We start from the raw sequence: 27,891 nt of genomic DNA, 5'->3' as shown, positions 1-27,891 counted from the left end.
CGTTACTGAGAAAATGGGGAAGCACGACGGCAGTATAATAGTTAAGCATACAGGTTGAGTCAGATCTGGTTTCTAATACAGTCTCCAAGGTTTACTAGTAGCTGGTTAACTTGGGCGAGATAACCTAAGCCTGTTTCTACCTCCGTAAAATGCTGATAATCTTAAAAAACTCAGGGAACTGTTGAGAGGACTGAAGGAAAAAATTTGTAAAGCACTTGGTACATGCAAGGGCTCAGTTAACGTCAGCTATCATTTTACCTGCCTGAGACAAAAACGCGGTATTTCACTGAACAATTTTCAGTTACTGGTTGCAGTCGAGCCGATTTCGACTCATAGCGATCCTATAGAACAGAAGAGAACTGCCCTATAGGGTTTCCAAGTAGCGGCTGGTGGATTTGAACTGCCAGCCTTTTGGTTAGCAGCCGGGCTCTTAATCATTGCGCCAATAGGGCTCCAGAATTTTCAGTAGCAAAACAAAATTCCGTTCTAGTGTAGAGCAAGAATACTAGGTGCTCAAGTCAACCATGCTTCCTACTTCCACCAGCTAAGCCTTCCAGCATGCTAAAGCAAGGCAGCTATTACCCACAAACTCCCAAATGATCGTCAGGAACCTAGTAAATGAAATCCAGTTGTCACCATCCTTGCCCCTTCTCCCTCAAAACGCGCGAGGATGCCACATCCTTCAACCGATGAGGTGCGACAGTGACCTGCAGCCTCCATCCATACTATGGGAAACCGCACCGTATGGGGCTTTCTGTTCTTTTAAAGTGGGAATGGCGGTGACAACCAGTAGTAGGATAAAGACTACAAAAAGAAAGTAAAAATAGCCATCCCTACCCACAGCAATTCACAAACTCGAGGTTGCCCGCTTCGATAAAGCGAGACAGCAGGCTAGAGTAACAAGAGCTTGGCAGTTGCCTTCTGGCAGGACTGAAATCTTCGGTGTCACAAACCCAAGAAATGAAAAAGGGAGACAATGGAGCAGGAGGAGAAATGGAAATCAAGAAGCTAAAGGGACCCTCAGAACTGTGCAGTCACTCTTCCCCGACCACGCTGCCATTCACTTCCGCACATGTCCCTCGTAGGAGCGCGCGTCTAGGCTCAACAGAGTGCAGCAAAAGACAAAGAAACCACCCAGCGGCGGCCGCAACCCTCCAGCGACCAGGTTGTCCTCTGGTCTTGGGGCTCTCACCTGCCACGACCGCGGTTGTCACGCGAGCTACTGGAGATGGCCGAGCCCATTCAGGTCTCGGCTTCCCCTTTAATCCCGGGGGCAGGTGGAGGCAAAAGGTGTTCGTTACGAGACCGTCAGTGCGGGCGAGTCCTCCTTACAGCAGTAGCTGTTCAGCCTCATAGAAGTACCTCAAGGAACTACTTCACTCCACGACTCTTGGTCACGCCTCTTCTCCGCCAGCTCGGGTCTCACTCAGAAACCTCACCGGGCAGAACGATTTCCGGCAAGAGACTAACGATCCGCCGTAACCTTTCCTCATCAAGGCGCCGCAGTCCGCAGAGGCACGCTTCCCTTAACAATCCGGGTAGTTCCGTTTCCGGCAGCACCAGATAAGTCGCGAGAGGAAGCTTAAATCCTGTCGTTTGCGTAAAGGACCACCTTGGTGAGTGGTCGTTCTGATGTGCTGTCATACCTACTGATTTTTAACGTGAAGCGTGACTTGATAATAATTTCGAAACCGTTCGCTTCGACTGGCCTAAAAAAAATGGGTTTAATTGACTCAGGAGGTTGCGCAGGCGCGCTTGGAGCGGGAGGGCCTTGGGCGTTGCGACGTCCCACCTGAGCTGAGCAGAAAAGGGCAAGTTTTATTGTCAAGCCTAGGAGGTGCTGTTTGGTTCAATTGAGTTTTACTTAATGATCTTTTTCCTGCTTATGCTTAGTTGGACTTTGTCTTCAAGAACGCGTTAACCATCCGCTCAGGAAATAGTCCCTCACATCTAAAGTAGCGTCTGAGACTCCGAGCACTGGAGCAAATTGAAAAATTTATCGTGGTGTTTGACCGACCTTATAGAATTCTCCCCGTTGTAGTTGCCATTTAAAATGGAATATTAGCCTTTGTCCAAGTGGAAACTCAAAGGGTGTCTTGTCACGTATTTTTAAAGGGAAAGTATACTTTTATCAGCAGTGTGGGTTTTCCTTAAACGGACTTTTTTGAGCCAAAGTGGAAAAGTAATTTACAAAATGGAAATTTATTTATCCCACGTGGCTTTATGTGTGTGCGTAATGGTAGACAAGTCATTTTTATTGCACAAATTGTACGCTGAAATGAAGCAGATTTTAGGAATGTGTCTAGTGTAGATTTCCCCCAGGCTTTGGTTACACGAAATTGTGCAGTTCGTTTCTCAGAGATTGCCAGACCAAAACCAAATCTATTGCCATCCAATCCATTCCGACTCATTAGTGACTCTCCAGGGCAGAGTGGAACTGCCCTATAGTGTTTCCGAGGCTATAAAGCTGTCGGAAGCGACTGTCACATCTTTTCTCCTACGGAGCTGCTGGTTGGTTCCAACCCCAACCTTCCGGTTAGCGGCCGAGCACTTTAACCATTGGCCACCAGGGCTCCTTTTTCAGAATTTAAGATAGAAGAATTTAAATGTCAAAATTTGATCCCAAGTTAACGTGTGTGTTAAAAGATTACAGTTTTATGTTTTAAGTTGAAACACATGCATACTGTAACTTTTTCGAGGCTTAAATTAGTAACCTTGACGGTTTTTGCTTTTGGTGAAACATCCTAATTTCACCTAAAATACTGAACTCCCTTATTTTATTGTACACAAAAATAAAATAATGAGAGAAATTAGGCAGTTAGTATTTATGCAGGTATCTGCTGATTTTATTTGGTGTTATGCAAGGGACATAGTGTAAAAAGTTCAAATATGACCCTTACATACCCATTGCAAAACTAGAAGTTATAATCAGGTATCTCCACTTTTACATGTTTTAATACACGAATAGTTACTTTAACAAATATTCTGGAAAAATGAGGATGTCCAATGTTTGAGTATAGGAAGCTTTAAAAATTTTTACCTTTGTTCCTGAATATTACAGCTTAAAGCCATTTTCTCATATGAATTACTCAAATAGATGGTTTCTAGGGACCAACTTGCAAATATACTTTGAAAAGAAAAAAGCTGCTGGTTCTTTAAGCTCTTCCTGTATGTAAATCGCAAATATTAGCAGCAAATTTTTGTTGATTAAACGACTTGTGCTTTGTGTGAACTGATTTTTCTTTCTGATTCATTTTCTATTTCTCTCATTTTCTCTACTGTCATTTCTCTCTACTGGCAGGGCCAGCAGTTCGTGAATTGCACAGAACTATAAACTCATTATAAAGTATACAACTTAAGTCATCTGGGCTTTAGTGTTAGCAGTAAAACATTGTAAATAAACATGAGTATAAAACATTAACCACAGTCAATGAAAGGATAGAGATCTCAAAATTGTTATCTACAAGGAAATCTTTGTAGATAAACCTTTTGAGAAAAGAAAGTGTTCTTTGACACATAGGTGTTCAATATTATTTGTTAGATCAGTAATGAATCCACAGCTTTCTCTAGCAGCTGTGCTGTAGCTCCTTGCCGTCACAGCTAAGCTAAATTTACTAAATCTGCTTTCTCAATGCCTGTTCATGCAGATCCCATTGCAATCTGGTTTCTACCTGCCCTGCTGTACTGCAACTGCTGTCGAAACCACCTGAGACATTTTAGTTCTTATATTATTAACCTTTCCTTACTTCTAAGAACTCTTTATTATGCTTCTATGCCAGAACCTTTATTGCTTTTTTTTTTTCTTCCTATTTCTCTATTCCCATACCCTTGAGGGATTTATAGTATATTTGGAAAACACATATAAACTAGTAAGTCAATAAAGTGTTGCAGATTTTATGGTAAAAGTCAGTACATGTTACTGTAGTATACCAAGGAAGACATGCACAGTGACCTGAGAGGGAAGGAGATGTGGTTAGAAAAGATTAGTAGATGAGTGAATTCATTAATGTGAATGTTGAAGGACAAGACTGTGGCCGCTTCTCTTCTTACTCTACGCTTTCCATGTGATCCTTCTTCCACTGCCTTAACTTCCTCTTCCATCTATGTACTGAGTTCATCAGTGAGCTGAACCAGTGTGTTCAGTACTGGCTTCTTCACCCAAAGGTAGAACTCCAGAAGTAATCCCAGACTCTTCATTCACTCCATAAGTCCAGTGGACTAGTCACAATTCTTTCAAAATTTATCCATTTCCATTGACACTCCTTTGACTTAGATTTTATCATTTCTTCCCTTAATTGTACAGTAATCCTCTAGCTGGTCTGAACTGACTTTCCCACCTCTCCACCCCAATCTATCTTGCAGAACGGACTTTGTAGAATAAAAACCTGCAGCCAGATTGTGCTTTATAAGGGGGAAAGTATTCACAGGACCAAAAAACATTCCTGTTCAAGAAAGAACAGCTCATCTGTAGTTAAGAAGAGTATATGAAATCTGGCAGAGCTAGACGTCTTTTCTGTTATTTGCCATTTGAACATTTCCAAAGTATATATTTCTCATATATGATTTGAATAGTTATTATTATATTTTTTTTGTTTTGTTTTTGCATTTTGCAGTAACCATGAATATGGTTGGTAGTGATTTAAAATTATATTTTCTTGCCTTATCATTTATTGTCATTTATGTAAGTGTCGCATAACAGGACCATCCTATGTAAGTGACATTGCAGTTGATGGCAATAGGAGAGACTTTAACAAGATTTTTCAAAGTGTACTACTTGTTCATTTCCTTTTTTTCTCCCTGATATGTGGAAAATTTTCAGCATTTCTTTTCACATGGAAAGAGACAAGATAATTTGTCATGCTGTATCTCAAAAATAGCATTTGAATATTTTAGCTCATATGCATCACTCTATTCCTTTTCTGTACTGCAATTAACCAACCCCCTCAGATAATATTCTGGGAAAGCTAATGTCATATGTAAGTGGAAGCCTGAACTGAAATAGCAATGAATTAGCTAATTCAAATTCTATTTTTAAATACCGTTACCTAGGTTAACAATGGTCCGTAGTGGAAAAAATGGTGACCTTCATCTTAAGCAGATTGCATATTATAAACGAACTGGTGAATATCATCCAACTACACTGCCAAGTGAGAGAAGTGGCATAAGAAGAGCAGCAAAAAAATTTGTCTTTAAAGGTAAAATTAATGTGCACAACCTTGGGTATAGAATTAATATAGATGTGTCTCCAAATGTGTTCTTTGTGAAATCCTGAGAATCTGTATTGTTGGGTTGGTTATTGCTTAACATTTAATGGTAAAATTGATGATGCCACTCAGTCAAAAGCAAAATAAAAATTACACTGAAGCTAACTGAAGGCCAGAAGTATGGAAAGGGCAGTTTAAATTACAAAAACTGGTACCGTGAAAGGAAACACAACAGCTAAGTTAACTTCTCATGCTTTGACACCCTGACGTGGTTCCTACTCTAACGGTGCACTTTCACGCACTGAGACCGCTATTAATGAGAGACGGATTTGGTGGTTAATATGAAAATGTTGAAACGTTAACTAATTTGTTTACTGAAGTTAAAATAGAAGGAATGATTATATTTATGTGTATGATCTGTCTTCCCACTGCCATTAAATATTCTTAGAATTGTATTTATTTTTGGACCCTAAGTCCCCCTGAATGGAATGTTTGAAAGGTGGTAGAATGCGTATCTTGAAAGGTTATGATAATAGTTTATCCTTCTTATCCCTCCTTCAAAGGAGAAGAAAAGTTTGGGGTGAGATGAGCAGCAAGCACAATCATAGATAACTAAAGGGATGTTGGTGCTATTATTGGGAGTTTTGCCTGTAGGTTCAGAATGAAGATTTCTCCAAAGGAGGTCAAGAAAATTGTAAGATGAGAAATGCCTATTCATTTCTCCCTGTGTACACTTGGCCCTATGACTTCCTTTTGCCAAAGAATTAGCATTTATTACCTCTTTTTAAGTGAGGAGTCATTCATTCATTTATTTACTCATTTATGCAACATATGTTTACCGAGTCCCTACTATGTGCCAATCACATTCTAGGCCTCAGGGATGCGTTGATGAGTAAAATAGGTAAGATTGAAGTAAACACTATTCCACTACACATGTGTTTAGGCACTCTAGTAGCTTGGTAGTATATTCTGAAGTTTGAATAGCTGCCCCATCTACATTGGAGGGGTGGTGGTTCTTTCCATTTCCTAGTTGCCTCCCAGCTATAGATTCTTCTCGGTGTCCTCCCAAAAAGGAAAGCAAAAAATTATCGTGAAGATTAAGGCTCTCCCACTTTCCCACTCTTCCTTCCACACCTCCATCTCAGATCCAGAAGAACCTGAGAAAGATGGTTGCTTTAAAAAAATGTAACTATGATGAAACTATTTGGGAAAATTCTGTTCCAAGGTGTTGCTTATCTCTACGTAATTCATTTACTAATTCATACCATTTTTAGGAGGTACCTTCAAATATTACTTCTAATTCAAGTGCTCAACAAAGGTGATTTCATACTCCCATAGTTATTTCAGGGGCCCTGGTGGTGCAGTGGTTAAGAGCTACGGCATGCTATGGCTGCTAACCAAAAGATCGGTAGTTCAAATCCACCAGCCATCCGTTGGAAACCCTATGGAGCAGTTCTGCTCTGTCCTGTGGGGTCACTATAAGTCAGCATCGACTCGACGGCAAAAGGTTTTAATGAATATAGTTATTGCATGCTTTGGTGAACAACCCAGCTCTACTTGTATTCATAACTAGTAAAATTATAGCAGCTAGATATCTAGTACTTATAACAGCTGAGAACCTTTCAGATTGTGAAAGGTCATTACAAATAGATATTCTGTCTTAGGGGAAGAAAAGCTTTATTAAAGAACAAATGACATGGTTAGAAGATAAGGGGATGATTATCTTAAAACTTTATCGATAGCTAAAAATTCCAATTCTATCTTTTTGGTATCATTGTTCCAGAAAAAAAGCTATTTTATGTTGGAAAAGACAGAAAACAAAATCGTTTGGTAATTGTTTCAGAAGAGGAAAAAAAGAAAGTCCTGAGAGAATGCCATGAAAATGACACTGGAAGCCATCATGGCATATCCAGAACTCTCACTCTAGTGGAATCCAGCTACTATTGGACTTCTGTGACCAATGATGTCAAACAGTGGGTATGGCTTATGTATTTAGAATATTTTGAATAATGTCTTTGTAATAGATATCCAAAACTCATTTTTGCTACAGATTACTCAGGCTATAACTTCTCATTAAGTACTTTTTGTATGGGTATTTTTTATACAAAAACCTTGAGAGGTAGTTTTATTTCACTTCACAATTTTTCATTAATATCTCTAATGTATAATTTGAACTAGAAAGAAGTATTATTTAAATATTTTAAAGTACCAGATTTAGATAGGAAATTATTTAGAACTAGCTTTTCATTGTTGAACTCTTTTGGTGTAGGTAGAATTTAAATGAAGTTCAAATTCATTTGACTAAATCCTTATGTCTTTGATTGCAGTCCAAGTCAGGCCTATTGTGTGCTCTCATCTTTGCGTCAACTCTATCTTGTGGTAGAAAATGTCAGATATGTAGAAATGCAAAACTAACTAAATAAAAATCAAGTTGTAATGACAAAGGAATTAGCCTGATTTTTGTAACTTTATAATCTTTTTGAGCCTTCAATCTCTTCTAATAGAAAATTCACCTAGGGTTTTGCAGGTCAGCTGATCCCCACTCTTTCTGGTGTACTTTCTTTGCCAAATCGTAGACATCCCTTGGTATGTACATGTAATAGGGCATCACAAAGACTGATATTTTAGCCGTAAAGGATTAAACCAACATTTAACCAAGTATCATTTGTGAGTTATCCATTTGTGAGTTATTCCAAATACCTCTATATTTGAATTTGCCTTCAGAACCCGCCACACATTCAGTGAAAATTTTACCAGATGTTTATCATTTGAAAATGGATATGATTTTTGGAAATAATCAGAAGTTATTTGTGTTGAAAACTAGTGAAATGATTTTGAAAATAAAAATTTTGATAAAAAGCAACTGTGGCTGTAATGTAATAAGATGGTTTTAAAAATTTTATACAGAAGTTGGTTTGAGAGTAGTTTCCAAAGATTCCAGAAATATATTGAGCAGTGGCACACCATCAATAAGTTGGTCAATGGGTGACTTCTCCCCTTACTCAAATGAAAGCTCCATGACTGTTTTTGTTCACTCTTTTTTCCCAGGACCTAGAGCAATTTCTGGCATCTATAAATATTGTTGGAATAAAATTATATTTTAATAAATATTATTGGAATAGATGGATGAGTAAACTTCTTCGGGTGATAACTTCGAAAGAAAAAATCTCTTACATATAGTAATTTTTGTATTTTTACATACCAATTCAAAAATTATAGCAAACTTATTTTAAGATCTATTTATTTAATATGTATTGAACGTGAACCAGAATTATATTCCATGTGAATAAGACCCTTAAAGTGGTTATTTAATAGTAGTAGCAACTAGTATTTGCAGCCTAACTATAATGATCTATTTTCAGTCCAGAAGCTCTGGTTCAAAACAGAGTACCTGTGAGCCATTTTAAAATTCAGATTTATAATACTGCTTTATTATGTTGACTATATTAACATTTATGTATTTTATTTTTATTATGTGCCTATTTTGCAGGTGTATGCTTGTCAGCATTGCCAAGTGGCAAAAAATACAGTTACTCTAGCACCTAAACAGCACCTTCTCAAGGTGGAAAATCCGTGGAGTATAGTTACTGTTGATCTGATGGGACCTTTTCACACAAGCAACAGAAGTCATGTATATGCCATAATCATGACAGATTTGTTCACAAAATGGGTTGTGATTTTGCCTCTATGTGATGTTTCAGCATCTGAAATTTCTAAAGCTATTATCAATATATTTTTCTTATATGGACCTCCTCAGAAAATAATAATGGACCAAAGAGATGAGTTCATTAATCAGGTAAGAAAGCTGTTCAGATCTTACTTATCTTTCTTTGCCCATCGCCAAGTGCCCTACACATTATAGGATGCTTAATGAGTACAGATGTATTGCATTGGGTAAATCTGCTGCAAAAGACCTCTTTCAAGTGTTAAAAAGCAAAGATGTCACCTTGAGGACTAAGGTGCACCTGACTCAACTCATGGTATTTCAGTCACCTCATAGGCATGTGAAAACTGGAGAATGAATAAGGAGGACCAAAGAAGAGTTGATGCCTTTGAATTATGGTGTTGGTGAAAAATATTGAATATGCCATAGACTGCCAGAAGAATGAACAAATCTGTCTTGGAAAAAGTACAGCCAGAATGCTCCTTAGAAGCGAGGATGGCGAGACTTTGTCTCGCTTACTTTGGACATATTATAGAGGAACCAGTCCCTGGAGAAGGACATCATGCTTGGTAAAGCAGAGGGTCAGCAAAAAAGAGGAAGGCCCGTAAGAGACGGATTGACACAGTGGCTGCAACAGTGGGCTCAAACATAGAAACAGTTGTGAGGATGGCGCAGGACTGAGCAGTGATTCTGTTGTGCATGGGGTTGCTGTGAGTCAGAACCAACTCAATGGCACCTGACAACAACAACTATAGTTAAATTGCTACAGATATAGAGGTATAACATATATTACAAAGGTGGTTGGACTAAAAATTAGGAAACCAGAATATTAGTACTTATTGTGCCACTAAAAAATTGTAAAATTATCTTCAATTATCCTCAAATTAAAATGAGGAGATTGGGCCAATTTTTTTTTTTTTTTTTTTTACTTCTAGTTTAAAAATTCTATGATTGACATATAAAGAGGGACTTGACTAAATGGAGAAATACATTATGTTGATGAATGAGAATACTTTATTGAAAGATGCTGATTCGTCCCAAATCAAAATTAATTTATATTATTAATGCATTTTAATTCAGCATTAAAAAGGAGGAAGCTTTTTCTTTGCTCAAGTCTTTTTCCAGATTACCCTGAAAGAACAAGCAGGGATGGATGTATTTACAAATTCTGAAAAAGAAATGTAAAGGTTACTAGACTTAAGGTGTATTTAAAATTTTGTATAATTAATAAAGCACTGGTAATAATCAGAGATAGCCAGACTATTGGTTCACAGCACACTTAGTATCTCATTTCAAAAGAAATATCTGAAGTTTATTAAGTAGTTAGGTCCTGTGTCTCTGGTCCCCAGTACCACCCCTAGGTTCAATGATTCACTAGGAGTACTTGGCATATTGTCATACTCATGGCTAAAATGTATTATACCAAAAGTATACAAAGCAAAATCAGCAAAGGGAAAAGGTGCATGGGAAAAAATCTGGGAAAATCAGATGCAAACTTGCAAGAGTCTTTTACCAGTAGAGACACACAGAGTGTACTTAATTCTTTTAGCAATGAATTTTGACAGCACACATGAAATGTCTACCACGAAGTTCATTAGAGACTCAATGCTCAAGGTTTTTCTTGGGAGCTGGTCACATAAGCAGTCTCTGCCTAACAGGTACCGAAATTCTGCACTCCCAGAAGGAAAGCAGGTGTTCAGCATAAACAACATGGTTTATACAAACAGTTTAGGTGCAGCAAGCCACCCTTATCCATTAGGGAATGTTGGTAGTGTTGTTATTAGGTGCCATCAAGTCAGCTCTAACTCATAGCAACAGAACGAAACACTGCCTGGTCTTCCACCATCCTCGCAATCATTGCTGTGTTTGAGCTCACTGTTGGCATCCACTGTGTCAATCCATCTCATCGAGGGTCTTCCTCTTTTTTGCTGACCCTCTACCAAGAGTGATGTCCCTCTCTAGGGACTGGTCCTCCCTGATAACATGTCCAAAGTACCCAAAATAAAGTTTCACCATCCTTCTAAGGAACATTCTGGCTGTACTTCTTCCAAGACGGATTTGTTTATTCTTCTGGCAATCCATGGCATATTCAGTATTCTTCACAACATCATAATTTAGAGGCATCAGTCTTCTTCATTATTCATTGTCCAGTGGTGGTTAAGGTTGTGTTTCAACGTAGCTGGGCCACAATTCTCAGTGGTTTGGCAGTTATGATATAGTTTGGCAGTTGTGTGATGTGATTACTTCCATGACGAGATTGGATATAATGTGATCACCTCCATGATGGGATCTGCTGTGAGCAGCCAGTCAGTTGAAAAGGAGTTTACTTGAACCTGTGGCCTCGAATATAAGTGGACATTCTGGCAAGGCTTGGGGGCGTTTGCTTGCTCTGGATCCTGCAGCTGGCTCTTGTTGGTCCGATCTCTGGTTCTTGGGACTTGATCTAGCAGCTTACCTGCAGTCTTGTCTGCCAACCCATCTTCAAAACCTGTGAGCAAGAGCCTTGCTCTCTGACCTGCCAATCTTCGGTTCGCCCGCCCCTGTGGCTACATGAATCAGGAGAAGCTTCTATCATGACCCATAGACTTGGGATATTCAAGCCTCTGCTACTGCATGGGCCATTTCTTTGATATAAATCTCTTTCTACATATATTTTTATGCTTTTCTGATTTTGCTTCTCTAAAGAACCCAGCCTAAGACACCTTCTGAAGTCTCAGTTCCTAGATACCAGCACATGGCCAGCCTTGTAACCAGGCCTTTCAAAGGGTGACAGTAACAGTCAAATAATTTAATAAGTGTTTATGTCCTAATCACTTAGTAGCCATTTAAAAAATAACTACAGTTACTTACTAATGGGATGTGTGTACCTGTTGAACATTGTTCAGCTTGTCAAACCGTGGAATGAGATTGAATACTGCCACCTTCATTTCTTGTTCCACATTGATTTTTACACAGTAGTTACTTTTTATCACAGTGTCTGCCAAAAAAAACCTGTTCTGCAAAGATATTATATCATCAAAAGGAATGCAACTGGCTCTAATGTTGAAACTGAACTACCTCAAGTTAGTAGTTTTTATGGTATCCAACAGACATTAAGGGGGCCCCTTGGCACAGAGTTTGGTAACTGTGGTTAAAATGATAAAACTGGCATCACAAAGGAGTTGAATAGAGAAGAATTATTTAATTAACTTCATTAAGCATTAACAGGTAACAATCAGAAATAATATTTGGGGATCGTATACCATATACTAAAATTACTTTGAGGCCAATTATGACTTATTTTTAGTAATCAAAATATAAAATTAGTTTTAAAAAATGTAGTTGCCTTTTTAAAAAAATCTCTAGCAATGCAGATTACATTCTAAGCTTATTAACAGTGTTAAAAATTTCTAAAGAAAGACATCACCAATTTTGGCTGTGTAAAAATTAGAAACTTATCTATAGTAAAATAACCAAAACATAAAGGCAGGTAACAGACCAAGAAAAATACATAAAACAGATCCATGAGGAAAAGGGATTTTTTAAACTACGAAATTTAGTTCGTATCAAAAGTAATTCGCAAGGGGGGAATAAAAAAATAAATTGGAAAAAAATGTTCAAACTCAGTAGTAATCAGAGTAATGCAAATTAAGACACCAGTTTTTGCTTATGTAATCAGCAAAAGTAATAAAAAATGCACTACAGATAGAATGGCATAGCCTTACATTACTGGTGGCATTGCAGTGTGGAGCTAATCATTTTGTAGAGCAATTTGTCAGAGATTCATGAAGAGCCTTACATTTTTGTCTTTCAGTTAGCAATCCTAATTCAAACTTATTCTAAGAAAATTATCCAATGTAAAGAAATAGTCTTTTGTGACAAAACTTACCACAATTCTGTTTACATTTCTGAGAGATGAGAAACAACCTAAATATTAAAGAAAAAAAAAAAAAAAGCTTCAGAAAATATGTCCAGCCACATAATGCAATGTCTTGTAGCCGTTAAAAATGCTGTTTAAGTAAATGGAAAGGTGTTCCAAGTTCATGGATTGGGAGACTTAATATTGTTAAGACGTCAGTACTACCAAAAGCAATGTAGAGATTCAGCCCATTCTGGTCAAAACTCAAACAGCTTTCTTTACAGAAAGAGACTCTCAACTTTATATGGAATGGGAAGAGACCCTGAATAGCTAAAACAGTGTTGAAAGAGAAGAAAGTAGGAGGACCCACACTGGCTAGTTTTAAAACATACTGTATAGCTACTGTAATCAAAACAGCCTGGTAATAGTATAACAATAGACACATATAGATCAATAGAATAGAATTGAGAGTCTAGAAATAAACCCATACATCTATCTGTGTCAACTGATTTTTGACTAGGGTGCTAAGTCCATTCAATGGGGAAAGAAGAGTCTCTTCAATAAATGGTGCTGGGAAATTTAGATTTCTACATGCAGAAAAATGAAGCAGGATTCATGCCTCACACCATACATAAAAACAAATTCAAAATAGATTAAGGACCTGAATGTGCAAACTAAAACCATAAAATTCTTAAAAGAACAAGCAGGGGCAATGCTGTCAGGCTTAGCTTTCAACAGTAAATTAATAAAAGCACAAACAGCAAAGGACAAAATAAATAAATGGTACCTCATAAAAATTAAGAACTTCTGTTCATCAAAAGACTTTACCAAAAAAAGTGAAAAGACAAGCTACCAGTTGGGAGAATATCTTCAGAAACCATACGTCTGACAAGAATCTAATAACCAATATATATATAAAGTTCCAACAGCTTAACAACAAAAAAGACAACCCAATCATAAAATGGGCAGAGGACTTGAATAGACATTTCACCAAAGAAGACATTCAGGTAGCAACCAAACACATGAAAAGATGCTCAGCGTTATTAGCCATCAGAGATGAAAATCAAAACCATACTGAGATACCGCTTCACTCCCACTAGGATGGCTTAAAAAAAAAAAAAAAAAAAGGCAGAAAATAACAAATGGTGATGAAGATGTAGGAAAATTAGAACCTTTGTCCATTGCTGGTGGGAATGCAAAATGGTACAGCCATTGTGGAAAACTGTGACAGTGCCTCAAAAAACTAAAACTACCATAAAACCTGAAAAAAACAAACCTGTTGCCATTGAGTCGATTCCTACTTGTAGTGACCCTATAGCACAGAGTAGAACTGCCCCATAGACTTTCCAAGGAGTGGCTGATGGATTCAAATTGCTGACCTTTTTGTTAGCAGCCAGGCTCTTAATCACTGTGCCACCAGGGCTCCAGAACTACCATATGGCCCAGCAAATCCACTCCTAGGTATATACCCAAAAGACTTGAAAGTAGAGACTCAAAAAGAGACTTGTACACCAATGTTCATTGCAGCACTGTTCACAATAGCGAAAAGGTGAAGACAACCTAAATGCCCATGAACAGATGAATGGATAAACAAAATGTGGTACATACATACAATGGGATACTGCTCGCCAGTAGGAGAAATGAAGTCTTGATGTAGACTACAGTATGGATGGAGCTTGAAGACATTATGCTGAGCAAAATAAGCCAACTACAAAAGAACAAATACTGTATGACCTCACTTACATAAAAAGACAAGAAAAGGCAAATGTATAGAGACCAAAGTTTATTAATGGTTACCAGGAGGAGTAGGGAGGGGGAAAAGAGGGGTTAACAGAGATGGAAAAATTGCATTGATTAAGGCTAGAGTTGCACAGCTGATTATTGTAATTGTAGTTAATAAGTTGTTCACTTTAAAAAGTTGAGTTGGCATCTGCAGACATGTATTGGACTGGACAATGGGTTGGAGAGAGATGCTGGTGAGGAGTGAGCTTCTTGGATCAGGTGGACACTTGAGACTCTGTTGGCGTCTCCTGCCTGGAGGGGAGATGAGAGGGTGGAGGTAGTTAGAAGCTGGCGAAGTGGACGTGAAAAGAGCGGGTGGAGGGAGAGAGCGGGCTGTCTCATTAGGGGGAGAGTAATTGGGAGTGTGTAGCAAAGTGTATATGGGTTTTTGTGTGAGAGACTGACTTGATTTGTCGTCTCTCACTTAAAGCACAATAAAAATTATAAAAAAAAAAAACGAGTTGGCAAAAGTTGTGAGATAGATGTATTTAAAAATGAGTAGGTGCTTATGTAGAACCAAAGACTTCATGAGATTTGGTTCCTTGATTTGGAGGTTTAGGGTCCTGGTTTCATGGACATCCCTGTTAACTGGCCTAATAACATGTTTACTGCTTCTGGTTTATCTTCTAGTTCATTGTGTAGTGCCAGGGGTCTTAAAAGCTAGAAAGCAGCCATCCAAAGCACAGCAATTGGGTCTCTCTGCCTGGAGCAACAGAGAAAGGAGGAGAGTTAGAAATAGGAGGATATGAAATGTGTGGTTAATTGCCTCTGTGAACTACTGCCTCCCTTGCCATGAGAGAAGAAGAACTGGATGGTGCCCAGCTAGCCTTACTGAACATTTTGGTCAAAGATTTTATAGAAGAATTCTTATCAATAGCAGGAAATTCAGAATTTCAAATTCTCATGGACTCCAGGCTTCCTGGAGCCATGGAGGCTGGATTAACCCCTGAAACTATTGCTCTGAGATAATCTTTAAACCTTAAACTAAAAATATCCCACGAAGTCTTCTTAAAACTATAGTTTAGCTTAACTAGTTAAAAAGGTCTGCCTTGAGCATTACACTCATTTAAAAGTGATGAAATTATAGATTTTTTCTTAATTTTCCAGTTTGTATGTGTTGTTGTGTTACATTTATTATTTTGAGTGATTAAAATATCTGTTGCATTTGTGGTACAAATTACTAGTGGTTAGCAGTATCTAGTTCTAGCCTTCCAAACCTGGAATACTGTACTTCTAGCCTTTTGTGTGTAATTTTCAGCCTGAGGCAATGAAAAGCTCATGCTCAATTTTTCAGTCTCTCAGTCTTAATCTTTCTCTGGGTAATTCAGTATTCCAGATTAAAAAAAAAAAGTAACCTGTTGCAGTCAAGTTGATTCCGACTCCAAGGATTCCATTTCCAAGGAGCAGCTGGTAGATTCCAGCTGCTGGCCTTTGGATTAGCAGCTGAGCTCTTAACTGCTGCACCACCAGGGGTCCCACAACACTGTAAAGTGGTAGAACCTGTCTAACCCAGCATTGCTGAGCCAACTAGTGGAAGACAGTTGCGTTGGAGAGACATCCAGACCTGAAGCAGATTTTGCATGAGCAAGAAATAAAACTGTTGTGTTAAGTTGCCAAGACTTGGGGATATTTTGTAACTGCAACACGATTTAGCCTACCCTGACTGACACAGCAGTGGTCTATAAATTGGCGTGTGTAAGACAATCCAGTTCATCAGTTTGTGGCAATACAGTATTACAACTTCTGTTTATATTTCTTTTTTATCTAAGAATAAAAAAGAAGTGAAACTTTGCTAATGTGTGCGGGTTGATATTAGCATCCTTAATCAACAAGCCAGATGATCAGTGTCACATGGTATGTGAGAGATCCTGAGAGAAAAGTGAGAGTCCACAACACTGTGGAAGTCTACAGTGGTTCCCTCACTGCATTCCTTTGCTTTCAGCTTTCAGTCGTTAATCAAATTTATGAATGATATTATCTGATTTTCACCACACTGCTCATAACAGAATGGCCAGGTAAGTAAAGGTTCTTGCAATAAAACAAGATAATACTAAAAATGTAAACACCCATCAACCATAAGAAAATGATAGAACTGAGACTTCTGCTTAACTCCTAGTACTAGCTCTGTGTTAGACGCATTAATGAGGTGACAACAAATATGAACTAATCAGATCTAATAGTAAATGGGCCACCAAAATTCAAAATTATCAAGAAGACTGTTTGAAATATTGATTTATTTCAACTTTTACTAATGAAGAGCCTTACCCTAAGTGCATATAGTCTACAAGATATTAGCTAATGGTAGTATGATGTCATTATGATTAGCCAGCAACTCTTCCTAGTCATGTTTAAAGTCATATGATACTCTATACAGGACTTTAGAAAATTTTGCTAAACTTAATAATATTTATAAGTCTCTTTTGTGAATTTTCTTAACAAAAAACAAAAAGTCACACGATTGGCGAAACTTGTTCTTTTTGCTGTGATTAAAATGGCTCAAATATTACATAGAAAGCATAATGGTGACAAAATACTTCCTTTGGTTAGCAAATAATAACATAGAAAGCTGCTAAAGTACTGACATACAACGTGGGAGGTTTATTATACAGTTGGATGAAAATATAGATGTTTCTAATATATCTCAGCTTAGGGTCTTTGCTAAATTCTTGAAATACACAACTTTTTGTAAAGCTCTGAAGAAAGGAGAATAAACATTTACAATGGAAAATTACTTTAACTTAAAAAAAAAGTCTTATAAAAAACTACAGTTGTAACCACTGATAGAATGTCTGCTTTGATGGAGAAAAAAAAAAGACTGGTGGGGTAACAATATCAAGATAGCAACCTGCAAATGTATTCACTGCATCATTCCTAGGCCACCTCTTGAACACAGAAGATGAATCTCTTTCCAAAAGTCAGCCATTTAAAATCATTGATCAGGACCTCAGATTGAAGCTGACCCAAATGATACCTATTCCCTGGGATTGTTTTTAAATTATTTTTTAATTAAAAGGAGGCAGCCTGAATTAGTACATGTATTAGCTAGGAGTTATATTAAGCTGCAAGGAACAGAGAACTTCCCTCACCCAAAATATATGAACTCTGTGAAGAGTTTATTTCGTATTTATGTAAAAGAAGTCTGGGTGGTCTAAGGTTGGAAGGATAGCTGTCTTTAGGAACCCATGTTGCTAATTTTCTGTTCCACCATCTTTGAGGTATCACCCTAAATCTTTTGCTCACAGTATGAGCCAGAGCCCCTTTTCTACATTTTAGGCAGAGAGAAGAGGAAGGGCCATGTACAAAAAAAAAAAAAAAAAAAAAAAGCATCAGCTGAGCCTGCCCAACAATTTTGAAGAGCCCCACAACTTCTACTTCCTTTTTTTACCGGAACTGTGCTGTATGACCACCCCTACCTTCAAACAAGCTTGGGAAATACAGTTTGGTTTGTTGTTTTCTCCTTATTTATTAGCTTTGCCTTTTTAGTTACCCTGATATTGTTTGCTTATAATTAAGCAACAAGAAATATAATATTCTTCTTTAAAAAATAGTATATCTTCCAATGGTTTACCTAATTAAAAAAACAAGAGATAAAGTAGAAAAAATAAGTTATTTTACATTTATCAGGCCTATTGTTAGAAGTTTTCTGAACTATGATTTCTTTTAGGCCCTGAACATAATATAACAATAATAATAGCAATTAAGAGTTGTAAAGTGCTTACTGCCTGCCAAGAACTGCTTTTCATGCTTTATGAATATTAACTCATTTAATTCTCGAAAGAGTCATGAAAAGGGTCAACGAAAAAGGCAAGATTCAAATTCTTTTGAAGCTTTTTTTTTTTTTTTTTAACACGGTGGAAAAACTAACAGATTTTTAGAAGTCAACTTTGTTTTAATATGTTTTTTAGATCAATGTAGAACTGTATGGATTGTTTGGCACAAAGCAGATTGTAATTTCTCATGCCTCTCAAACTGTTGATCCTACTGTAAGTACACCTAGCACAATCAGAACGTTTCTCTCCAAACACTGTGCTGACCACCCGAACAACTGGGATGATCATCTGTCAGCTGTTTCGTTTGCCTTCAATATAGTTCACTTGGTATGTGCCTTTTTATAATGCTGTACTTTGAAGTTGTAACTGATTATTTCTTGGCTAGATAAATATTTGCTGTTTATTTTCCTTAAAATAGGAGCCTGCTAAAAATACACCATATTTTCAAATGTTTAATCGAAATCCTTACATGCCTGAGACTTCAGATAGTCTTCATGAAGTGGATGGTGATAATACAAGTATGTTTGCCAAAATTCTAGATGCAGTTAAAGAAGCTGATAAAATAATGGCAAATAAGACAACTTCAGCGGGCCAGGTGATTCTATTTAATAGAAAAAAACTCTATAATCAATATAGTGATCATTTATTTTTAAGATTTTGAGGATATACACACACGTTATATACTCTTAAGATAAAAATTTTCTACCAAATCTACTTGTCTTGATTAAACACTGTGTGTATTAGCTCTGAATCTGAGAGACAACAGTGGGAAAACAATGGATTTTGAAATCAGGTGGAGACAGATTTAAATCCCTAGTCTTGCTGCTTTCTATTTGTTTGACTCAGACATTATTTAACCTATCTCTACCTCAGTTACCTTACATGTAAAGGCAGTAATAACAACTTCGAAATACTGTTTTAAGAATTAAATGAGATTCATGCCTACCTTTTACTAGCATTTCAGTAACTAATCATTTTGTTATAATATCTGCAGTCAAGAAATTACAGCTCTTTTATACCCTGCTCTTTTTTTTTTTTTTTCCGGTACATTTCAGTAACTAATCATTTTGTTACAATATCTGCAGTCAAGAAATTACAGCTCTTTCATACCCTGCTCTTTTTTTTTTTGGTACTTGTAGCTGGAGAACAACAATTTTGATGACGTAAATAAAAGCAAGATTGTTGTTAAAAAGAAACCAAAGCAGTTAAATCCATTTCATCTAAAAGTGGGTCATGAAGTTTTAAGACAAAGGAAAAATTGGTGGAAGGATGGTCGTTTCCAGTCCGAATGGGTTGGCCCTTGTGTCATAGACTATATTACAGAAAGTGGTTGTGCTGTCCTGAGAGACAACACTGGGGCTAGACTTAAAAGACCGATCAAAATGTCTCACCTTAAGCCCTACGTGAGAGAATCCACTGAACAAGGTAATTATCAATCACTTCTCTACATTTTTACTTTCTTTGAATGAGGAGAGAAGATTAAAATACAAGAGACTTTTTCTTTTCATTTTGGTTGGGTCTTCTTTTCCTCTCTTATATTTAGAGATTTTGGTATAGTTTTAGAAATCCCAGGTAGTCTGGTTTTTTTTTTTGGAATGTGTGTTCTGGAACTGTCAGGCTTGTGAGAGGTTTTATTTTGATTTCTAATACACTTTCATAGTTCATATCGGAGGTGCTGAACCTGTGTCACAGAAGAATTATGTCTTCTCTGTTTTGCTTTCATAATGGTCTATTTAGTTACTTTGTGCCTCATTTTAGTAGCATGAAAAAAACAGCAACTAAGATATGTAATGCCAAGAATATACTGTGGAATTCAGTTTAGGAAACTTAAAAAACGTGATTAATTTTTAATGTAGTATCACAGTCGGGCCATGGGTGGGCTCATTTGAGGGTGTGGGGTGGCTTATGTTCAGAATGTTATAAGGTGATACAAGGAGGTGATAGTTCCCTAAATGATGTTATTGTTAGGTGCTGCCAGATCAATTTTTGACTGATGGTGACCCCATGTGACAAAGTAGCACTGCCCATAGTATTTTCTAAGCTGTAATCTTTATGGGAGCAGATTGACAGGTCTTTCTCCTGCAGAGGTGCTGGGTGGGTTTGAACTGCCAAACTTTCTGTTAGCAGCCAAGCACTTAACCATTGTATCACGAGATCTCCTTAAAACGATGTTATACTTGCCCCCAAATGTGACTGATTCTGAACAGGCAAGATACCCTGATCTCTCTAATCGTTTCTGTCATCGACTAAAACTAAACATTTTTGCCATGGCTTTCAGATTAAGGCCTTCCTTACTGGGATTGTTTTATTTTGTCTTGTAAAAAAGAAAAATAAAGCATCAGTATTATTTAAATATGAGTAACATTTGATGTGGAGGGCCAGTGAAAACAACAGAAACGCTCAATGAGATGGTCTAACACAGTAGCTTCAACAGTGGACTCAAACGTAAAAGATCATGGAGACGGTGTAGGCCCAGGCAACGTTATGTTCTGTTATACATATGGTCACCATTGTCAGAGCCTAGTTGATGGCAACTAACAAAAACATTTGATGGAAAGTACCATATACTGTAATTTAAAACAATATAAACAACTAAGTTATTCAACAAATAACCTTCACTTAGCCTATGCCATTTTTTTAGGGTATGATGACCTCAAGGGCACTCAGTGATAGTGCAACTCTGCTTTTGCTTGGGCTGCAGTTCTTGCGTTAAAAGCTCTTTGTACCTGTTCTTCTGCTTGTGACAGACCCAATTGCTCTAGCCAGAAAACATGTCTTGAACAGTGTTCTAATTCTTAAAACTCACAAGTACCTTCACTTTTTTTTTGTTAAAAGACGGGCTTTTTCATTCCTTGTACCTCTTCTCGATTCTGATCTACCCTTTATGGTCTCTCCCTTCTGCAACTTAAGTAGAAAAAAAAATGTATATATATATATATGCATATTACACAAGTACATGTTGTTTTGTGTTTTTCAACATGATTTTCCTCGTAATCTTTGACAGTAGGACTTGCCTCTTTCCAATATGTTACCCTTCCTTAATTAATACAAATTTTACATTTAAAATGTTTCTGTATCATGATGTGTTTCAACATTTTGCAATTTGCTCTTGCCAAAAACTTGCTTAGAAAGGAGGTAATAACATTTTGCTTCTCCTGAATGTTTTAGAACCCAGTTGGATAGAACAGTTCCTAAACAGAGGCAGTATAATTTTTGCCCCATAGTTAAATTGGCAGCATTAGTACTGGTGTTCACATAAGAAATCTGAGATTAATAGGTGAAACAGTTCTCTTTTTTCTTGTTAACCAAAGGAGGTATGACCAGGCCATCCTAGAATCTGGTTCTTGATTACTATTTGGTTCTTTTGTGTGTGTGTTTTTCTCTGACTTGCAGAAATTCAAAATAAATACTATCTCTGCCACCTTTTCCCTCAGTATCACCTGCTTTCCTGAAAATCTTCACCTCAATTTTAAAGAGTCTGTGAGCTGAATTTACAGCGAACAAAATGTCTTTGAATAGTCATCCAACTTTTTATTTGGTGTAAATTTGGATGAGCTCTATCCAAAAGAACTATGAATTTGTCTGTCTGTACTTGTTGTGTCTGCTCTTACCAACCTTGAGATTTCATAGCTGTATTAAAGTCTCACAGTCTAAAGCAGATATGCTTCCGTTGCCAACTTCTTACCCATTCTTATCTAGGACATAAAGTAGAAGGAGCACATTCAGTACTAGGTCTACAGTGTTTTTCAGTACTATTTTAAGAAGGCTTCTTTGTCATTTTGTCTAATTCCATGTGCCAAGCACCTTTTCTGAGTATTTTTTATTAAAAATAATGACAAGAAATCTTATGACATACCACAATCTCTTGGTAATCGTGATGGCCCTCTTTGAATGGGAAAATGATGTTATTGACCCACAATTCAAGTAGACATAGATTTTGAGTAGTTTGTTTTGTTTCATTTTTTGGATGAGGAATATTATGATAGATTTGTGTCTGCCTCACCAAAAGGTTTTAGTCTGATTGTCCTTCACAGTTCAAAGTCCTCAATTGTAGAACAGTTTTTATTATTAGTTTCCTATTGCTGCCATAACAAATTGCCACAAATTCGATGGCTTAAAACAACATAGATTTATTATCTTATAGTTCTGTAGGTTAGAAGCCCAATACAGGTCCCACTGACCTAAAATCAAGCATTGGCAGAGCTGTGTTTCTTTCTAGTGGCTCTAGAGGAAAACCAGGTTCCTTGCCTTTTCCGGCTTCTAGAGGCCACCCACATTCTTTGACGCATGGCCCTGTTTCTCCACTTTCAAAGCCAGCAATGGTGGATTAAGTGCTTCTCACACTGCATCACTCTTGACTTCCTCTTCTGCCTGCCTCTTCCACATTTAAGGACCATTGTGATAACATTGGGCCCACTAGGATAAACCAGAATAATCTCCCTATTTTAAGGTCAGCTGATTAGCAACCTTAATTCCATCTGTTACCTTAACTCCCCTTTCCCTTATAAGGTAACATATTCACAGGTTCCGGGAATTAGTGCATGGACGTCTTTGAGGGGCCATTGTACCGCCGACCACAAGTACAATCTACATTCATGAAATAAAGCAAAACTTAGTCCCTATGGCATCAAGCCCATGATCTTGACTTTATTATTAATATGGTCTATGCAAAAACCTTTCTTTTGGCCTCTTGGTTATATAATCCCTAAATTAAGACTCATCCAGTTCTCTCTGTTGTTCGTTAGAATTGGTTTCTCTGTTGCAATGATAATAATACAGTATCAAATTTTAGTTATAAAATTGTCATTTTATCACAGGAAAGGATGTACTCGTATGGTGACACATTCTAATAGTTTTAGGATTATCAGGCCACTTATAGGATTAGTCTAGTTATCTCTCTTCAGAATAAGAAAATTAAGTATTTTGAAACCTTGTGCTTTTCTTTGTATGTGAAGAAAGAAATCAGATCACTAAGACTTTTGAGATACTTCGATTTTAATTTATTTTTCTCCTTGGGGAAATTTTAAATATTATCAGCTGCTAACCAAAAGGTCAGCAGTTGGAATCCACCAGCTGCTCGTTGGAAGGCCAATGGGGCAGTTCTATTCTGTCCTATAGGGCCACTATGAGTCAAAATCAAGTGGACGGCAGCGGGTTTGGTTTTCTGGTTTTTTAATCTAATTTTTTCTTCCTTAAAATTACATAAGGAAAAGTATGTCAAAGCTGCTGATAACGTCTTCCTGAAATATCTTGAAAATATCTCACTTTTAAAGAAACCAAAGACAATTTATTCTGTCTGTTCAAAACTGAAACGATGCTTTCATCAACAAATGTCCTAACTATAACAATTAGTACACATTAACCTTCCTATATAAAGATGTCCCTGCTTAGCCATCAGTGTAACATTCATGCTTCAACATTTTCTTTCCCTAATGGAGAAGATAAATTGCTGAAAATAAATTGCAGTGCTGGCAAGGATGATTCCTTGTGAGTGCTTTGGTATGGATTTTTTAGTTAGACCTAAATTAAGTTCCTGAGAATTTTGGTATTAAGTCAGATTTACATGAGCTGAGCTTTGAAGCTACTTCATTACAGCCTCGCTATTTACACATTCCTATCACATAAACCTGATCACATAAACCTGATTCTAGAAGCCTTATCTTTGTATTAGTTCATAACTTCATATTGTATCAATTCTGTTTGTTAAACTATCTTCCATGATCCCATTAATTCATCCAGAAATTCTTTATACATGCATATTAAGGATATTATCAACATTTTTCAAAGACAAATATAGTTTTACAATTTTTTAAAAATACATACCATAATTGTCCCACTTCCTTCCTTGGCCCCATCTACCAAAGACAGGTCAAGGAAACAGGAAAATCTAGCTGTTTTAAAATCCTTGGTCTTTCTTGCATTCACTGTGTAATAACTGTAAAAATTATATATTCATTCTTTCATATGTGTATTTAGTAGACAAGAGAACTTCCAAAAGTTAATCTTGATAGTTAATTTTTATTACTTGAAATTTTGTTCCTCATTTAACATTGTTTAGTTTTAAAATGATGTTTAATTATCATTCTAAAAAGCAAACTTATGATGTTTCTTCTTTCAGACAGTCTGTATCTCTTACAAGGTTCAGTAGTAGCAGATCATGACTACATCGGGTTGCCTGAAATTCCACTTGGAGCATACCAAGCAAATATTCTCGTAGAAGATGCAACTATTGCTGTAGTTGACAATGAATTACTAACATCAACCAAGGACCGTGAACTATTAGAATATAGAAATGCTAAAGTCTCTCCACTGATAGAAGATCGTGGTACTCTTGACAAACAGACTTTCAGTCTGTTGGATTCTTCAAATCAAGTCCTTGAGTACTTAAGTTAGTAAATACCAAAATTTATTTAAAATGTTTGTTTATAATGTATAAACCTTTGAATCTTGATATCTCATCTATCAGAAAAAGTTGTGTAGAAGTGACTTGACACACTCTTGATAACTAAATCCTGATGTTTATTTTATAACTATTTATTTATCTAAAGTTGTGACCATGTTTGAATGTCAATGCATAGATATACAGGCAGAGGAAGCATAACATAAATAGAATTCAGTTCTTCTAAAAAGAGAATAGGCAAAGCGTACTTGCTTCTTAGGAAGTAAATTCTTGTTCAAAACTCCTAAATCTTTGATATCTGTATTGTGTTTCAGTTTTAATTTTTATGGAATGCCCGCCCTCTGCCCCAGTGGCATAGTGGTTAAGAGCTATGGCTGCTAACCAAAAGGTAGGCAGTTCGAATCTACCAGGCGCTTCTTGGAAATCGTATGGGGCAGTTCTACTCTGTCCTATAGGGTTGCTAAGAGTCGGAATTGACTTGACAGCAGTGGGCTTGTGTAAGTAAATTCCAGCTCCCTACAATGGGATTAATTTGAATCAGCCATAACAATGAATTAAATGAAACTCCCCTATGTGTCATTAAAGCTTGTAAAAATAATCTTGTAGGAAAAAATTCAGGGTTGTCTAAGGGAACCTTACAAGATATTGGTAATTTCACCTTTTTAGATAAGGATTAAGGTCTAAAAAGGTCTGGAGCTATATTATTGGTTTGAAACAGGTGTTCATTTCCATAATATATACTAAAGCCAAAAGCATCAGTTAATGAGAATTTTCTCTGCAATCTTGAAAAAAGAAAGTAATGATAAAAAGCTGACATCAAAGATTTTAAATAATTTTTATGATATTCCTAACTTTGTTCAACAAATATTTCATGTAGAGTACTACGAAGAAGCACTGTGAGAAAATAAAAAGATGAGTCAAATGTGTACCTGAGCTGTGGGAGAAAGATGTGGCAGTCAGCTTCTGTAAAGATCACAGCCTCAGAAGCCCTAGGAATCAGTTCTACTCTGTCCTTTAGGGTTGCTATGAGTCAAAATAGACTTGATGGCAGTGGGATTTTTTAAGACATGTACAGCACAAATTACAAGTTAGAAAGTGCTAAATTCCATAAGAGAAGTACAGATAATGTACTTATAAACCAGCTGCCATCAAGTTGATTCCAACTACTGGCAACCCATGTGTTTCAGAGTAGAGCTGTGCTCCATAGGGTTTTCAAGGGTATGATCTTTCACAAGCAGATCACCAGGCCTGTCTTCTGAGGTACTTCTGAGTTGGTTCTAACCTAGTTACACATTGCTGATAGGTCTGAGGCTTCTTTTAGAGGTGACAACAATGTCCTAAAGTTAGATAGTGGTGATGGTTACACAGTCTGTGAATATACTGAAATCCACTGAATTACGTGCTTTAAAGGGCGAATCCTATGGTTTGTGACTTATATCCCAATAAATCTGTAATAAAAAGATTCTAAACCACAGTTAAAAGAACAACAGAACTGGCCACACAGCCACATCTGATTCCATGGGAGAGGTAAGTACGGTGTTAACCATATTCCTGGAAGGAAGAGAACCAGAATATTGGTGGAACTTGTAATAACTGGCACACTCATTAACAAGTTTAATATGTCATTTGATTTGCTCCATGGATGAAGCAGTAGAAAGGTCAGTGTAGAGATACTAAAGCCATATTCTTGGTATGGACCATGTTTAGAACCTTAGAACCTATTACTTTCCGTGTGTAAAAGATCGACTCCAGTCACATTTTATTCACTGTCCCCTCCAGTTCTTATTTGTTCCAGCCTGGATGCCTTTTGCACTAGGTCTGTCCATACCTTTGCCTAGAACGTGGTGCTCCTCTTTTTCAAAGTAGAGCTAAGGCACACTCTGTAAAGCCACCTGTGACCTGATGAGATTTCCATGCTTATTTGTGGCATCTTTTTAATAAATTCTATTAATGGCCATTTATGATAAAATTTATTTTTACTCCCTGATAAATTGTCAGTATAAGCTATTCAAACTAAATGTTGGTTTTATTACTGAAATCTCGGGATCCTAATGCAAAGATTTCAAATGAAGATTTTAAGTAAACAAATACACACAAAACAAAGTACCCACAGATTTTTAAGCACATGCACACAAACACAGACACTTGTCTCTGATGTTTGCAGGGCCCTGTCAAGAGGGAAAATGGAGGTCCACATAACATGTATCTAAATATTTAAAAGTTGTAAATCAAGCTAACAAACTCTCTAACTTGGCAAATATACCTTAAGGCTCCTATTTAGAATTCTTGGACTCCTCAGAGCCCTGCACTAGTGAGTGATTCTGCAGGGAGAGCTGGTCTCCTCAGACCCCGGCCCAGCCCTTTGCCTCACCCCGTCTACTCCTAGGGTTACCCAGCCACAGTCTACACAGATGCACCTCTTGAACCCGAGGTCTGGGCACTCCAGCTACCCGTCCCCCACTCCAGGGGACATACCAGGAAGGCCCTGGAAGAGTTGGAATGTGGGTCCAGGTAGGCACATCCCTGGGTCCTGAGTCTCTTCACCCGACCACGAGGTGGGTAGCTGGAGCAGGACAGAGTTCAGCCCTCAAGCAAGGGGCCCCTGTTTAAAGAGAGGTTTTTTATAAATGTACTAAAAATTTGACCGAGAAAAATCTGGAAATGTCTTTATGATGTTTTGTATGCCCCCTTGTGGTATTTTTATAAGCACTTGAAAACACAATATACAAGTGGAGATGCTGCGCTAAAGGAAAAATATATTTTGAATGAGAATAATTTCTTGGTTTGAAAAATTTTTAAATTAAACTTTTAAGTTTCAAGTGTAGAATGTTTGTTACTCTCAAAAAAGGAGTAACTTACAAAGATTTATAAAAGAAAACTTCTGTTTTTAGCTATAGGATTCATACACTCAAGGACAGATATTAAACGCTTACTCAGGTCTAGGCACTGTTCTGACACTGAGAACATACCAATGACAAAACAAACAGAACTCCAGCCCTCTTGGACGTCACATTCCAGTAGGGTAGTGATACAGTAAGGAGCCCTGGTGGTGAAGTGGTCAAGTGCTCAGCTGCTAACCAAAAGAGGTCAGCAGTTCGAACCCACCAGCTGCTCTGCGGGAGAAAGATGTGGCAGTCTGCTACTGTAGAGAATACAGCCTTGGAAACCCTATGGGGTAGTTCTACTCTGTCCTATAGGGTCTGTGAGTCTGAATCGACTCAGCAACACGTAAC

At 37.3% G+C, this 27,891-nt stretch overlaps 2 protein-coding genes across 17 annotated transcripts in view; one reads left to right on the top strand and one right to left on the bottom strand.

Annotated features, from left to right (window-relative positions):
• PPIP5K2 (diphosphoinositol pentakisphosphate kinase 2) overlaps nucleotides 1-1,703 on the bottom strand; it is a 78,793-nt gene extending 77,090 nt beyond the window's left edge. For 2 of the 15 annotated variants that reach the window (XM_049871597.1, XM_049871607.1), the window contains exon 1: nucleotides 1,193-1,702. The gene's annotated coding sequence lies outside the window, so the exon portion shown is untranslated. Of the gene's footprint in view, nucleotides 1-1,192 lie in introns of all 15 variants that reach the window. The other 13 variants (XM_049871646.1, XM_049871629.1, XM_049871655.1 and 10 more) reach the window with 10 other exon arrangements.
• Nucleotides 1,548-27,393, top strand: GIN1 (gypsy retrotransposon integrase 1). 2 transcript variants are annotated; one of them, XM_049871730.1, is made up of 8 exons: nucleotides 1,548-1,616; nucleotides 5,050-5,195; nucleotides 6,988-7,181; nucleotides 8,695-9,000; nucleotides 18,394-18,585; nucleotides 18,677-18,853; nucleotides 19,398-19,683; nucleotides 24,377-27,389. In XM_049871730.1, the coding sequence occupies exons 2-8, from the start codon at nucleotides 5,057-5,059 to the stop codon at nucleotides 24,649-24,651; spliced, it is 1,569 nt and encodes a 522-aa protein (XP_049727687.1). In that variant the 5' UTR covers nucleotides 1,548-1,616; nucleotides 5,050-5,056; the 3' UTR covers nucleotides 24,652-27,389. The 2 variants fall into 2 exon arrangements, with proteins under 2 accessions (XP_049727687.1, XP_049727694.1); XM_049871737.1 differs by lacking the exons at nucleotides 1,548-1,616; nucleotides 5,050-5,195 and having other exon boundaries at nucleotides 7,090-7,177; nucleotides 24,377-27,393.
• The last annotated feature ends 498 nt before the right edge of the window (nucleotides 27,394-27,891 follow it).

The sequence above is a fragment of the Elephas maximus genome, chromosome 2, assembly GCF_024166365.1.
Source record: "Elephas maximus indicus isolate mEleMax1 chromosome 2, mEleMax1 primary haplotype, whole genome shotgun sequence".
Taxonomy (NCBI): Eukaryota; Metazoa; Chordata; class Mammalia; order Proboscidea; family Elephantidae; genus Elephas; species Elephas maximus.
The sequence above is the reverse complement of the archived record's forward strand: the minus strand, read 5'-3'. Positions and strand labels throughout refer to the sequence as shown.